The sequence below is a fragment of the Nycticebus coucang genome, chromosome 15 (assembly GCF_027406575.1).
Source record: "Nycticebus coucang isolate mNycCou1 chromosome 15, mNycCou1.pri, whole genome shotgun sequence".
Taxonomy (NCBI): Eukaryota; Metazoa; Chordata; class Mammalia; order Primates; family Lorisidae; genus Nycticebus; species Nycticebus coucang.
This window is the reverse complement of record NC_069794.1, coordinates 16,931,832-16,945,357: the sequence shown is the minus strand read 5'-3', so window position 1 is coordinate 16,945,357 and position 13,526 is coordinate 16,931,832. Positions and strand designations below refer to the sequence as shown.

General features: G+C 43.6%; 1 protein-coding gene across 10 annotated transcripts in view; it reads right to left on the bottom strand.

Moving 5' to 3' along the window:
* LOC128566988 (ATP-binding cassette sub-family C member 4-like) overlaps positions 1-13,526 on the bottom strand; it is a 316,653-nt gene that overhangs the window by 290,348 nt on the left and 12,779 nt on the right. For 6 of the 10 annotated variants that reach the window (XM_053564123.1, XM_053564122.1, XM_053564124.1 and 3 more), the window contains exon 1: positions 2,129-2,334. The exons of 3 other annotated variants lie outside the window; for them this stretch is intronic. In XM_053564123.1, coding sequence (XP_053420098.1) covers positions 2,129-2,202 — 74 coding nt within the window. In that variant the 5' untranslated portion in view covers positions 2,203-2,334. Of the gene's footprint in view, positions 1-1,743; positions 2,068-2,128; positions 2,335-13,526 lie in introns of those variants that run through there. One more of the 10 variants, XM_053564128.1, reaches the window with a different exon arrangement.

Below are 13,526 nucleotides of genomic sequence, written 5' to 3'. Positions count from 1 at the left end.
TCAATAGCAAGTCATCACTTTCCCATTCCCCTGCACCTACACTGTGAAAATTCACAGAAATTGCATCAAGGGTTGCTTGCCCTATCTGAAGTTGAGGAGACCAATTGCCCACATCACTTAATTATTTTTGGTAACCACACCCATATTCCTTCCTCCTCCGTGCCCCTCTCTCCTTAAGGGCTGCCAAACCACAAAGAAAGGTCCCTACACAGAGTTCACTACAATTAAAACAAAAGTAGGTGACTCATACTCTTAGATTCCTTATCTTTTCCTATAATAAAAGGAAATATCATATTATGTGGGAAAAGATAGAAGTGCAGAGGTCAAGAAACAGAAGATCTACTAATTAGCCAAGTGTAGCTAAAGCCTAAAGATTCAGGCCCACCGAGTTAGTAGCGCAGAGTACCAGACACCATAGATGACAGTGTCACCTCCCAGAGCTTTTTTGCCTATTGCTTTGGTCAAGAAGGTTAGAGCTGTGGGCCCTCCCAGCTCAGGGGATTTTTGGTGGTTTTCTCCTGGTCAGAACTACCAGCATCAGCCAGGCATGTAAACTCAGCACTCAGATGGCCCAGGGGGTGGATTGCTTGAGCTCAGTTCAGACCAGTCTGAGCAAGAGCTAGACAGTCTCTACTAAAAATAGAAAAACTATCCAGGCATCGAGACTGGTGCCTGTAGTCTCAGCTACTCAGGAGCTACCGTTGAGCCCAAGAGTTTGAGGTTGCTGTGAGCTATAAGGCTGCTGGCACTCTTATCAGAATGACAGAGTGAGACTGTCTCAAAAAAAAAACTACCTGCATCAAAACCATTCTTGGGCCGGGCACGGTGGCTCACGCCTGTAATCCAAGCACTGTGGGAGGCTGAGGAGGGAGAATTGCTTGAGCTCAGGAGTTCAGAGACTCGCCTGAGCGACAGTGAGACCCCGACTCATGAAAAAAATGGAAAAACCCAGCCGGGCGCAGCGGCAAGCTCCTGTAATCCCAGCGGCTTCCGGAGGCTGAGGCAGCGGGGTGTCCGCAGCCTGAGTAAGAGGTTGCGGTGAGCTACCACGCCCACTGCACTCTGCTCAGGGGCATAGGGTGGGACCCTGTCTCAACAACAACAACAAAAAAACTTTCTTGGAGCTCCTCTCTCAAGGGTGAAGATTCCAAAAGACCACACAGATTTCGGGGGTACCCCCACCCCTGGAGCAATCCTCAAAGGTGGAAGTGAAATCATTGGAAACAGGGCAAAAGCTGGTCAAAAGGTACACTCCAGTGGTGGCTAGGCAGGTCCCATCAAAAGCAAAACACGAAGCCACACTGGGCAGTGCGCTGTAATCCCATAATCCCAGCTACGGGGAGGCTGAGACGGGAGCATCTCTTGAGCGCAGGAGTTGGAGACCAGGCTGGACAACATCGCAAGACCCCAACTCAAAAAGAAAAAAAAGGCAAAATGTGGAAGCAGATCTTGTTCGAATAGTGTCCTCATTCCCAAATAAAATATAATTACTTTATCCACAGGAAATTTACCATAGATAGGTACCAGGACACATAGGGAGAGAGGGAGATGTACTCAGAGAAAAGCGATAGAGACAAGTGGACACAAAGTGACACAGGGGGGAACGGGGTGGAATTGGACCAAATTGTCTCCTAAGGAATATCGGAAGAGGTGGGGACACTATTGGGAGATGGCATTAGTCCAGGAGACTAAATTAGGCTTTGGCTGAAATCAGATAAAGGAAGCTAGTTATAAGCTGCTTACTTAAAAAGAAAAAGATGCCGTTCTAGTTCCTCAGGGTGGGCATGTAAGGGGTCCAGTCATTCTCCCGCAGAGCAGTGATTCCCGGCTTAGGCAGCCTTGGTTCTCTGCCTGCCACGCCACCCCGGGCACTGCTGGCTGGCGGGGCCTCCAGCGGCAAGGCAGCGGGCCCTGCGTCCCATCAGGTCCCCGTCGTCCTCCCGGCGCGAAGGGGCGCAGGCGGGGACCACGCAAGTGGCGTAAGGGCGGCACAGGTGGCAGCGGGAAGCCCGGCGTGGACCGCAGAGCAAGGAAAGCGCTCCCTTCGACCCCCCCGCCTCCGTCGCCGTCCCCGCAGAAGCCGCAGACTGGGGCGACACGGAGTCCCGGCTCCGGCGGGGGCACTCACCAGAAAAACAGGCGTGAGCAGAAGTTCGCGTTCTGCAGTGGGTTGGGCTTCGCTTCCGCGTACACAGGCTGCATCTCGCCGGGCAGGGCGGGCTCGGGCCGGAGTCGCGCTGCTCAAACTGGGGTGACCGCGGGCTCTGCTCCCGCAGGCGCGAGGAGGGATACTGGAGCGGCGGATCCGGAGCGCCGGCTGCTTCCGGGAGCCGAGCGCCGGCGTCACGCCCAGTCCCCGCCTCCCGGACTCGCAACCACCCAGGCGGCCTCGCGGGCGCCGGCTCCGCGCCGCCGCCTGGAACACTGGAGCGGCGCGCCGAGCGCGAGAGCGGCCGGGGGAGACGGGTAGCGCGGCGGCAGGAGACGCGCCAAGAACCGCTGGACTGCGCGAAGGCGAGGCGGGGCGGGATGAGGCCTGGGCAAGCGCGCCCACGTGCTCGGTGCCGACTGACGACTGTACCCAGGTTCAAGATCAGGGTCAAGGCGCCAACCCTGGCGGTGGGTGGTGGGGGCGGGGGACGGCGCCGGCTCCGCCTGTCCCCGCTGTTCGGAAACGCCTTCTCAGCTGCGGCTTTCTGGAGATCGGGAGAAAGCTACCCTCCCCTGGGCTAGTTGCCTTACTCTAAACCAAACTAGGGTGCTTTGGGAAGTTCTCCAACCCGGGAGCCGAACATTTGACCCCGGACAACGTTAGGGCTTAGCCCAGATTATCTTTCTAGAGCTGCAGGACCTTAAGAAAAGCAGGTAACATGAGAGTAGAGATTGAAATGATTTTGGAAGATGAACGAAGGCTGCTGTCTCTGGGGGCGGGCTTTGGCATCAGTACTTGTGTTGTCTCGTGCGGTGACCCTTGGTGAACTGACCTCTTAGATTGGGAAAGGAAGGTCGAAGAAGAAAGAGACTGCATCGTGATTTTTCGCACCCTGTAACCTGAACAGAGTAACAGTGGAGGAAAAAACACGTGTTACAGAAGACCGGTTAGGCACATTTCTGGGTACTTTTCTTCCCTCTTAACTCATATCTTGCCCCACTCAAGAAGGTTCTTCCTACTTTACAGAGGAGGAAGGTGAGACTCAAAGGCAGAACTTGCTCAAGGTCTTAGCGCCAGTGAAGGATGAAACCTGATTTGTACTCAAGTCTGCGTCTGATCATGGTGTGTCTGGCTGGTCAGTGTACGTGAGAAATTCCCTGAGTTGAATGACTGTAGGAATGTAAACACAAAATCTTGTCCAGGCTTTTTGACTCTCTCCCACCCCTTCAGTTGTTGTTTGTGTGCCTACCTTCAGAGACAGCAGCTTCTCTATCCTTCCACCCTGAATGAAAAAAAAAAAAAAATCAAAGGTTATAAGTTCATGGTGTTCGTAACAAATCACTTTATTATTCTGTAATAATTTCACGAATGTTTGCTAAAATGGTCTCGAAATATGGCTTTTGAAGATAGCCTTGCTGTAGACAAACTTGAATTTAAAAGCCAAGTGCAAAAAATAATAATAAAAGTAAAAAATAAATAATAAAATAAAAGCTAAGAGGGTAAGAATGGCAAAATAATGGTAATTTTTAAAGACAAACAATGGGTCGTGGGGTCTATTTTATTTTATTTTAGAGACAGGGTCTCACTATGTTGCCCAGTGATGATTCGATCCCCTGGGCTCAAGCATTCCTATTGCCTCAACCTGCAAAAAAGGCTGACAACACCATGCCTGTCTGAAATTGGAGAATTTCTCTCACAAAGGAAGATACTAATTTGAATATTGTAAGAAAACTATGATTATTCAATCACCTTTCTGTTAGCTCTTTCTCAGATAATGCAGTCTATAGACTGAAATAGCCTTCACCGACTTACCTTCATAGTTCACAGTGCTCTTTGAAACTCACTAAATTTCTAACCTGATAAATGTTCAGCGATAGGTTCTCTTTCAAAACTGAAAAATATGTATGAGAAAGAAGTCTAGTGACTTCCCTTATCAGCCTGTCTCAGACATTCTCTACCCATAATCAGCCGTCTATAAAACGGCCAAAGCATTGAGTCCCTCTGCTTCTGCTAATTTTTGAACTAAGATCTTTTGAAACCTAACATTCTTTCCTTTTTTTTTTTTTTTTTGAGACAAGGTCTGACTCTATCATCCCAGCTAGAGTGCAGTGGCATCTTCATAGCTCACAGCAACCCCAAACTCCCGAGCTCAAGCGATCCCCCTGCCTCAGCCTCTGGAATAGCTGTAACTACACACTGGAGCCACCATGCCTGGCTAATTTTTCTATTTTCTGTAGAGACGGGGTCTGGCCCTTGTTCAGGCTGGTACATTCTTTTTTGAACATGAATGAATGTGGTATTTAGAAAAGATATTGAGGGAACTAACCAAACCACATTCATGTGCACAGATAGAAGTGAAACTCAATGAAAATTGGCCACATGGGAGGCAGGGAATAGAAGATGGGTGAAGTCATAGCTGGTGGTACAATACACACTGGGCGATGGGCAAACTTACAACTCAAGCCTCTTGTAACTGCAATCCATGTAGGCCATGCATGGTAGCCCACACCTGTAATCCTAGTTTCTAGGAGGCCAAGGCAGGTGGATTGCTTGAGCTTAGGAGTTCAAGACCAGCCTGAGCAAAAATGAGACCCCATCTCTACAAAAAAGAGAAAAACTAGCTGGATGTAGTAGCACCTGAGTAGTCCAAGCTACTCAGGAGGCTGAGGCAAGAGGTCACTTAACCCCAAGAATTTGAGGTTGCTGCAAGCTATGATGATGCCGTGGCACTCTTCCCATGATAAGGGAGTGAGGCTATCTCAAAAAAAAGGACATTGGTTTCAAAAGCCCCTATCAGAGCAACATGAATTCTAGTAAAATTAAAGCAATAACAAACATCAAATATATGGTGAGGCTTAGGTGGAAGAATGGTGAAATCACTGATGCTTTACAAAAAGTCAGTGGGGACTGTGCCCCAAAGAAATCAGTTTGCAAATGGGTACATATTTAAGAAGAGACAAGACAGTATTGAAGATGAAGCCCACAGCAACAGACCATCCTCATCAATTTTTGAGGAAAAAATTAATCTTGTTCATGCCCTAATTGAAGAGCACTGACAATTAACAGCGGAAACAACAGCCAACACCATAGACAGATCAATTGGTTTAGCTTACAGAATTCAACTGAAAAATTGAAGTTGAGTCAATTTTCCACTCAGGTACCAAAACCATTGCACCCAGATCAGCCAAAGACAAGAGTGGAGCTTTCAATGGAAATTTTAAACAGGTGTGATCAAGATCCTTAAGCATTTCTTTAAAGAATTGTAAGAGATGAAACAGCTTTACCAGTATGATGCTGAAGACAAAGCACAATCAAAACAATGACTACCAAGGGGTGGAAGGGATCCAGCCAAAGCAAAAACAGACTGGCAGAGCGCACTGGCTCACGCCTATAATCCTTGCACTCTGGCAGGCCAAGACAGAAGGATCCCATGAGCTCAGGAGATCAAGATCAGCCCGAGCAAGAGTGAGACCTGGCACCTACTAAAAAAAAAAAAATTAGCCCAGTATTATGGCAGGAGCCTGTAGTCCCAGCTACTCAGGAGGCTGAGGTAAGAGAATCAATTAAGCCCCAGAGTTTGAGGTTGCTGTGAGCTGTGACACCACGGCACTCTACCCTGGGCAACAGAGTAAGACAATGTCTCAAAAAAATAAGTCTTGGGCGGCGCCTGTGGCTCAGTCGGTAGGGCGCCGGCCCCATTTACCGAGGGTGGCGGGTTCAAACCCGGCCCCGGCTGAACTGCAAACCAAAAAATAGCTGGGCGTTGTGGCGGGCGCCTGTAGTCCCAGCTACTCGGGAGGCTGAGGCAAGAGAATCGCTTAAGCCCAGGAGTTGGAGGTTGCTGTGAGCTGTGTGATGCCACAGCACTCTACCGAGGGCCATAAAGTGAAACTCTGTCTCTACAAAAAAAAAAATTAAAAAAAAAAAAAAAAAAAAATAAGTCTTATTAATGATTTTTTTACATTGATTACATGTTGAAATGATAATATTTAGAACACATTCTTTTAAATATCTTCTTTTTTTTTTTTTTTTCAGAGACAGAGTCTTACTTTGTTGCCCTCGGTAGAGTGCTGTGGCATCACAGCTCACAGCTACCTCCAGCTCTTGGGCTTAGGTGATTCTCTTCCCTCAGCCTCTGGAGTAGCTGGGACTACAGACGCCCACCACAATGCCCAGCTGTTTTTGTTGTTGTTTCAGTTTGGCTGGGGCCCGGTTCAAATCCGCCACCCTTGGTATATGAGGCCAGCACCCTACTCTGCCACAGGCACTGCCCTAAAATATCTTCTTAAAATTTAAAATTATAGATATGATTCTGCTTATATTATTATTTCTACAGACAGTGCTGTCCTAACCAATAAATCAGCTCTAAGCCCAATAATTTCTTTCCTACACCAGAAAGCAAGTGAGGTCCAGGCATACTGGCTCATAGCTATAATCATAGCACTGTGAGGCAGAGGCAGGAGTATCACTTGAGGACAAGAGTTTGAGACCAGCTCGGGCAACATAGTGACACCCTATCTCTACAAAAAAACAAAAACAGGAAAATTAGCCAAGCATTGTGGTGTATGCCTGTAGTCCCAGCTACTAGAGAAACTGACACAGAAGAATCACTTGAGCCCAGGAGTTCAAGACTGCAGTGAACTATATGATGCCACTACAGTCTAGCCTGGGCAACAGAGCAAAACCCTGCCTCAAAACAGAAAAGAAAGAAAGTGAATGAGGGTCATGATATTATACAACTAACCTTGAATGTGCTCTAATTCTGGTAAAGAAGTAATCCTCGGATTTCCTAACTTTGTTATTAGTAACAAATTACTTCTGTCATATACTTCCCATTTGACCGCAGTCATATCTGTGTTATGACACTACTACAAAGAGCCAACAGTGTAAAAAATTAAGCAGAAAAGCTCACAGAGGCCAATTTGGATCAATTTTATTTGGTCATCATTGAAGCTATGGTAATAATACTGGAATAAGAATATTTTGCTTGCAGTCTTCTGGGTAACAGTCCACTATTGAGATGAGCTGTCCAGAGACTGCTAAAAGTTGATAAAGATGTCCTCAGAAAAGGATATACTGAAGAGATGAAGTCCCTGCTCTCAGTAGGCTCACAATCTAGAAAAAGAATAGGCAAAAAGGAAACCACAGCAAAATAACACAAATAATAAACACAAATATATAAAAATTCTCACCTACTGCATCAACAAAGGTATTTTTATAAACAATACCTAATGCTAACGAAGGCAAAGTGCAGTAGGTACTATACTCTACTATCGGTACAGTATAAATTAGAACAGCCTTTTCAGAAAATAATTTGGAGCCAGTCTGGAGTAAAGGCTTCCAGAAATGGGACACAAAAAGCAATGACCCTGGGAGTGCAGAGCAAGATGGCGGCCAAGTAACAGCTTCCTTGCATCTGGGCACCGTGAGTCTAGGGAGATAAGACTCCAGGCATCTCTGGCTGGTGGGATCTGCCTATAATCATCCCTTTGAGGATACAGGGAGTCAGCAAGAGACTTCTGGACCCCAAGAGGAGGACAAAAACAGTGGAAAACTGGCAAGTAATCACATGTGTTCCATCAGTCTAATCCCGCCAACAGCTGTAAGTGCAGTAGCAGCGAGACTGCAAACCAGAAAGGCCTTACCTGTGAACTGTTTTGCTGTTTTTGGACTTGGCACTCAGTTGAACTGCCTTGGGGAGAGCTTGAGCGGGAGTGTGGAGAACTTTGGTCATGGGCTGGGACCCCAGACTGAGCTGCTGAGCCAGACAGACGGAGCTAATAGTGTTTGGCTGTGGGCTGCAGGGAGCCATTGTGAGAGAACTGCCCCAATAAGGTCTGCCCTAGAGGTTGCAGAGCAAGGATCGGGCGGGACTTCAACCTAAAGGCGGGGTCTGAGCTGCCTTATAGCCCTAACCCTCAGGGACCGTGACACCGGTTTTGGCACACTGGGTAAGTGGATAGCCACTTCACCAGTGATTCCAGCGAGAAGCACTTTCCTGGGAAAGCTTCTGCTTAGAAAGTTTAGAACCTTAAAGTGCCTTTTAAGAGGGATGAAGAGAGACTTAGGGTATCTACCCTGTGGGGTTTGAGAAATCAGCGGAGGCCTCCAATTGTATCAGCATTGTAATTAAGATCTCATACCCCAGAAGACCACCTGTTGCCCAGACAATATTCAACAAGATATATATACTGCTTTGTTTTTGGTTGTTTTGTTTGTTTGTTTGTTTTTTGTTTATTTTGATGTTTTGTTTTTTAATTTCAACCTTTTCAGTACATATTTTTTCTTTTCTTTCTCCAGTTTTCTAGTATAAATACAATTTCCCATTGCTGCCTATTTCAATAACAAGAACTTCATTTTTGCTAGTGTTTCTACCCCTATTATTTGGTTTTTTACCCAATTTTATCCCGTAAAGTTTTCTGTTTGCTTATTTTGGTTTGATTTATAGCATTTTTGTCTTTCCTCTCTACTTGATGGAGGTGGGATACTGTGTCTGATCAGATTAGCAAAGAGTTGCTGACCTCAAGAGAACCACCCAACCGGGCATCCCCAGAGGTTGGGGTTTTTTAAGATTGTGTCAAAGTACATTACTGTACACCTATATTGCTCTGTCTCCCTCTTTCTGTGCCTCTCTTCCTTTTGTCAATATTCCTTTTACCCACCCACTCTACTTTGTCTATTTTCTTTTCATTCTTTCTTTCATCCCTTCTTGCTTTTCAACCTTCTCATCCTTCTGGTCCTATACCAAAAGGACTCATTGAAACCTTACTCCACAGGCATGGAAACTTAAAGAGCCTGAGGAAGAGAAAGAAAAATTAGGTCAAGGAAACAGATACAAGAAATCACTCATGAGGAAGAATCAGCAGAAAACTCCAGGCAACATGAAGAACCAGTCCAGAACAACCCCTCCAAGGGACCATGAGGTAGCTACTGCAGAGGAGTCCACCAATAAAGACATGTTAGGAATGACAGAAAGGGAATTTAGAATACACATGATGAAAACAATGAAGGAAATGATGGAAACAATGAAGGAAACTGCTAACAAGGTGGAAAACAAGCAAAAAAAAAAAAATCCAAAAACAGAATCAAATAAGAGATGAAAGATATGACGACTATACAAAGGATATAGCATAGCTGAAGGAACTGAAGCAGTCAATTAAGGAATTTAAAGATGCAATGGAAAGTATCAGCAACAGTTTAGACCATGCAGAAGAAAGAATTTCAGAGGTACAAGACAAAGTTCTTGAGATAACTCAGATAGTAAAAGAAGCATAAAAGGAGAGAGAGAAAGCAGAAGGTTCACTGTCAGAATTATGGGACCTTATGAAGCGTTCCAACATACGAGTTATAGGAATCCCAGAAGGGGAAGAAGAATGCCCCAGAGGAATGGAAGCCATACTAGAGAATATTATAAAAGAAAAATTCCCAAATATCACCAAAGATTCTGACACACTGCTTTCAGAGGGATATCAGACCCCAGCTCACCTCAACTCTAACTGAGCTTCTACAAGACACATTGTGATGAACCTGTCCAAAGTCAAGACAAAAGAAAAGATTCTACAAGCTGCCAGGAGTAAGCACCAGTTGACCTACACGGGCAAATCCATCAGTGTGACTGCAGACTTCTCTAATGAAACTTTCCAAACAAGAAGATGATGGTCATCTACCTTTAATCTACTTAAACGAACAATTTCCAGCCCAGAATTCTGTACCCTGCTAAGCTAAGCTTTAAAATTGACAGGGAAATCAAATCACTTACGAATATACAAACATTGAGGAAATTCACCACAACAAGACCAGCTCTACAGGAAATACTTCAACTGGTTCTACACACTGACCATCACAATGGATCAGCAGCAAAGTAAAAACTCAGAAATTAAAGGACAGAACCTAACCTCGACACTGATGCAAAAGATAAAACTAACCAATGGACTCACAAAATAAGATGAATAGAACACTACCACACTTATCAATTATCTCAATAAATGTTAATGGCTTGAATTCCCCACCGAAGAGACATAGATTGGCTGACTGGATTAAAAAACACAAGCCATCCATTTGCTTTCTGCAAGAAAAACACCTGGCTTCAAAAGACAAATTAAAGCTCTGAGTCAAGGAATGGAAGACAATTTTTCAGGCAAACGGTTTTCAGAAGAAAAGAGGAGTTGCAATCTTATTTTCAGATACAGGTGCATTTAAAGCAACTAAAGTCAAAAAAGACAAAGATGGTCACTTTATGCTGGTCAAGGGCAAAATACAACAAGAAGATGTTTCAATTCTAAATATTTATGCACCCAATTTAAATGCTCCTGGATTCTTGAAACAGACCTTACTCAGTCTGAGCAATACGATATCTGATAATAACAAGGGACTTTAACACTCCTCTTACAGAGCTGGACAGATCCTCTAAACAGAAATTAAACAAAGATATAAGAGATTTGAATGAGACCCTACAACAACTGTGCTTGATAGACTCATATAGAACACTCCATCCCAAAGATAAAGAATATACATTCTTCTCATCACCCCATGGAACATTTTCCAAAATTGGTCATATCCTGAGACACAAAACAAATATCAACAGAATCAAAAGAATTGAAATTTTACCTTCTATCTTCTCAGACCATAAGGCACTAAGGGTGGAACTTAACTCTAACAAAAACGTTTGACCCCATACAAAGACATGGAAATTAAACAATCTTCTGTTGAATAACAGATGGGTGCAGGAAGAAATAAAACAGGAAATTATTAACTTCCTTGAACATAACAACAATGAAGACACAAGCTACCAAAACCTTTCAGAGGAAAATTTATCACTTTAGATGCCTACATTCGAAAAACAGAAAGATAGCGCATCAGCAAACTCACAAGCCATCTAGCCTAATGTCAGTAGAAGAAACGAAATCTCCAAAATCAAATCAGAGATCAATGAAATTGAAAACAAAAGAATCATTCAGAAAATTAATGAAACAAGGAGTTGGTTTTTTTTAAAAAATAAATAAAATAGATAAACCATTGGCCAGACTAGAAATAGGAAAATAAAATCTCTAGTAAACTCAATTAGAAATAATAAAGGGGAAATAACAACTGATCCCACACAGATACAAGAGATCATCTCTGAATACTACCAGAAACTCTATGCCCAGAAATTTGACAATGTGAAGGAAATGGATCAATATTTGGAATCACATCCTCTCCCTAGACTTAGCCAGGAAGAAATAGAGCTCCTGAACAGACCAATTTCAAGCACTGACATTAAAAAAACAATAAATTACCATTTGCCTGAAATATGGATGACCATCCTTTCACCCTGAGTCTGTATTTGTCTTTTAAGTTAAGATGTGACTCTTGTATGCAACAAATATCTGGCCTGAGTTTTTGTATCCAGTCAGCTAACCTATGCCTCTTTAGAGGACAGGTTAAGCCATTTACATTGATGAAGAATATTGATAAGTCTGGTACAATTTTGGGTATCGAGTTTTTCAAAGGTCCAGTGGACATTTTCAATCCTTTAGCCAGTGTGGAAGTTGGAGTTTGATCTGAAGTTTCTGAGTGAGTTTACTTTTGTGGCATAGGATTGGGTTGGTCATTATGGAGGATACATCTGAGAATATCCTGAAGAGCTGGTTTGGTTATGGCAAATTTCTTCAACATATGAATGTCATGAAAGTATTTAATTTCTCCATCATAAATGAAACTCAGTTTAACTGGATACAAGATCCTGGGTTGAAAGTTATTTTGCTTTAGGAGATTAAAAGTCGATGACCACTCTATTCTAGCTTGAAAAGTTTCAGCAGAGCGATCTGCAGTCATTCTAATATTCTTCCCTTTGAAGGTAGTGGCTTTTTTTCACCTGGCCGCTTTGAGAATTTTCTCCATCACGTTGACTTTAGTGAAGCTAATTATGATATGCCTGGGGGATGTCTTATTTGGGTTGAGTTGGGGTTCTGAAGCTGTCTGCTATCTGAATGTCAGAATCTCTAAGCATGTCTGGAAAATTCTCCTTCATAATTTCCTATAGAAGGGCATCTGTGCCCATCAAGGTCACCTCATTGGTTTCTGGAATCCCAATTATTCATATATTGCGCTTCTTCAAATTATCCCAGAGCTCTCTGAGAGAATGATCCGTTTTTGCTCTCCATTTCTCTTCCTCTTTGAGAATTTGGGAGCGTTCAAAGGCTTTATCTTTGATGTCAGAAATCCTTTCCTCTGCTTGCTCCATTCTGTTGCTGAGGGATTCCACTGTATTTTTCATATCTTTGAGGGCTGCAAATTCTTGCTTCAGTGTGTCTAAGTCTTTGGTGGTTTATTTTCAGATATAATAGGCTTTAAACCAACAAAAGTAAGGAAGGACAAGAATGGTCACTTCATATTTGTTAAGGGTAATACTCAATATAATGAGATTTCGATTATTAATATCTATGCACCCAACCAGAATGCACCTCAATTTATAAGAGAAACTCTAAATGATATGAGCAACTTGATTTCCTCCAATTCCATAATAGTGGGCGGCGCCTGTGGCTCAAGGAGTAGGGCACCGGTCCCATATGCCGGAGGTGGTGGGTTCAAACCCAGCCCCAGCCAAAAACCACACACACAAAAAAAAAATCCCAATTCCATAATAGTCACAGATTTCAACACTCCTTTGTCAGTGTTGGATCGATCCTCCAATAAGAAGCTGAGCAAAGAAATTTTAGATTTAAACCTAACCATCCAATATCTGGATTTAGCAGACATCTACAGAACATTTCATCCCAACAAAACTGAATACACATACTTCTCATCAGCCCACGGAACCTACTCCAAAATCAATCACATCTTAGCTCACCTGTCTAACCTCAGTAAATTTAAAGGAATAGAAATTATTCCTTGCATCTTCTTGGACCACCATGGAATAAAACATGAGCTGAGTAACAACAGGAATCTGCATACTCATACAAAAACATGGAAGTTAAATAACATTATGCTGAATGATAGCTGGGTTAGAGATGAGATTAAAAAACAGCATGGTACTGGCACAAAAACAGAGAAGTAGATGTCTGGAATAGAATAGAGAACTAAGGTGGCACCTGTGGCTCAAAGAGTAGGGCGCCAGTCCCACATGCCAGAGGTGGTGGGTTCAAACCCAGTCCCGGCCAAAAAAAAAAAAAACACAGAATAGAGAACAAAGAGATGAATCCAGCTACTTACCATTATTTGATCTTTGACAAGCCAATTAAAAACATCCAGTGAGGAATAGATTCCCTATTTAACAAATGGTGCTGGCAACCTGCAGAAGACTGAAACTGGACCCACACCTTTCACCATTAACTGAGATAGACTCTCACTGGATTAAAGATTTAAACTTAAGACATGAAACTATAAAATACTTGAG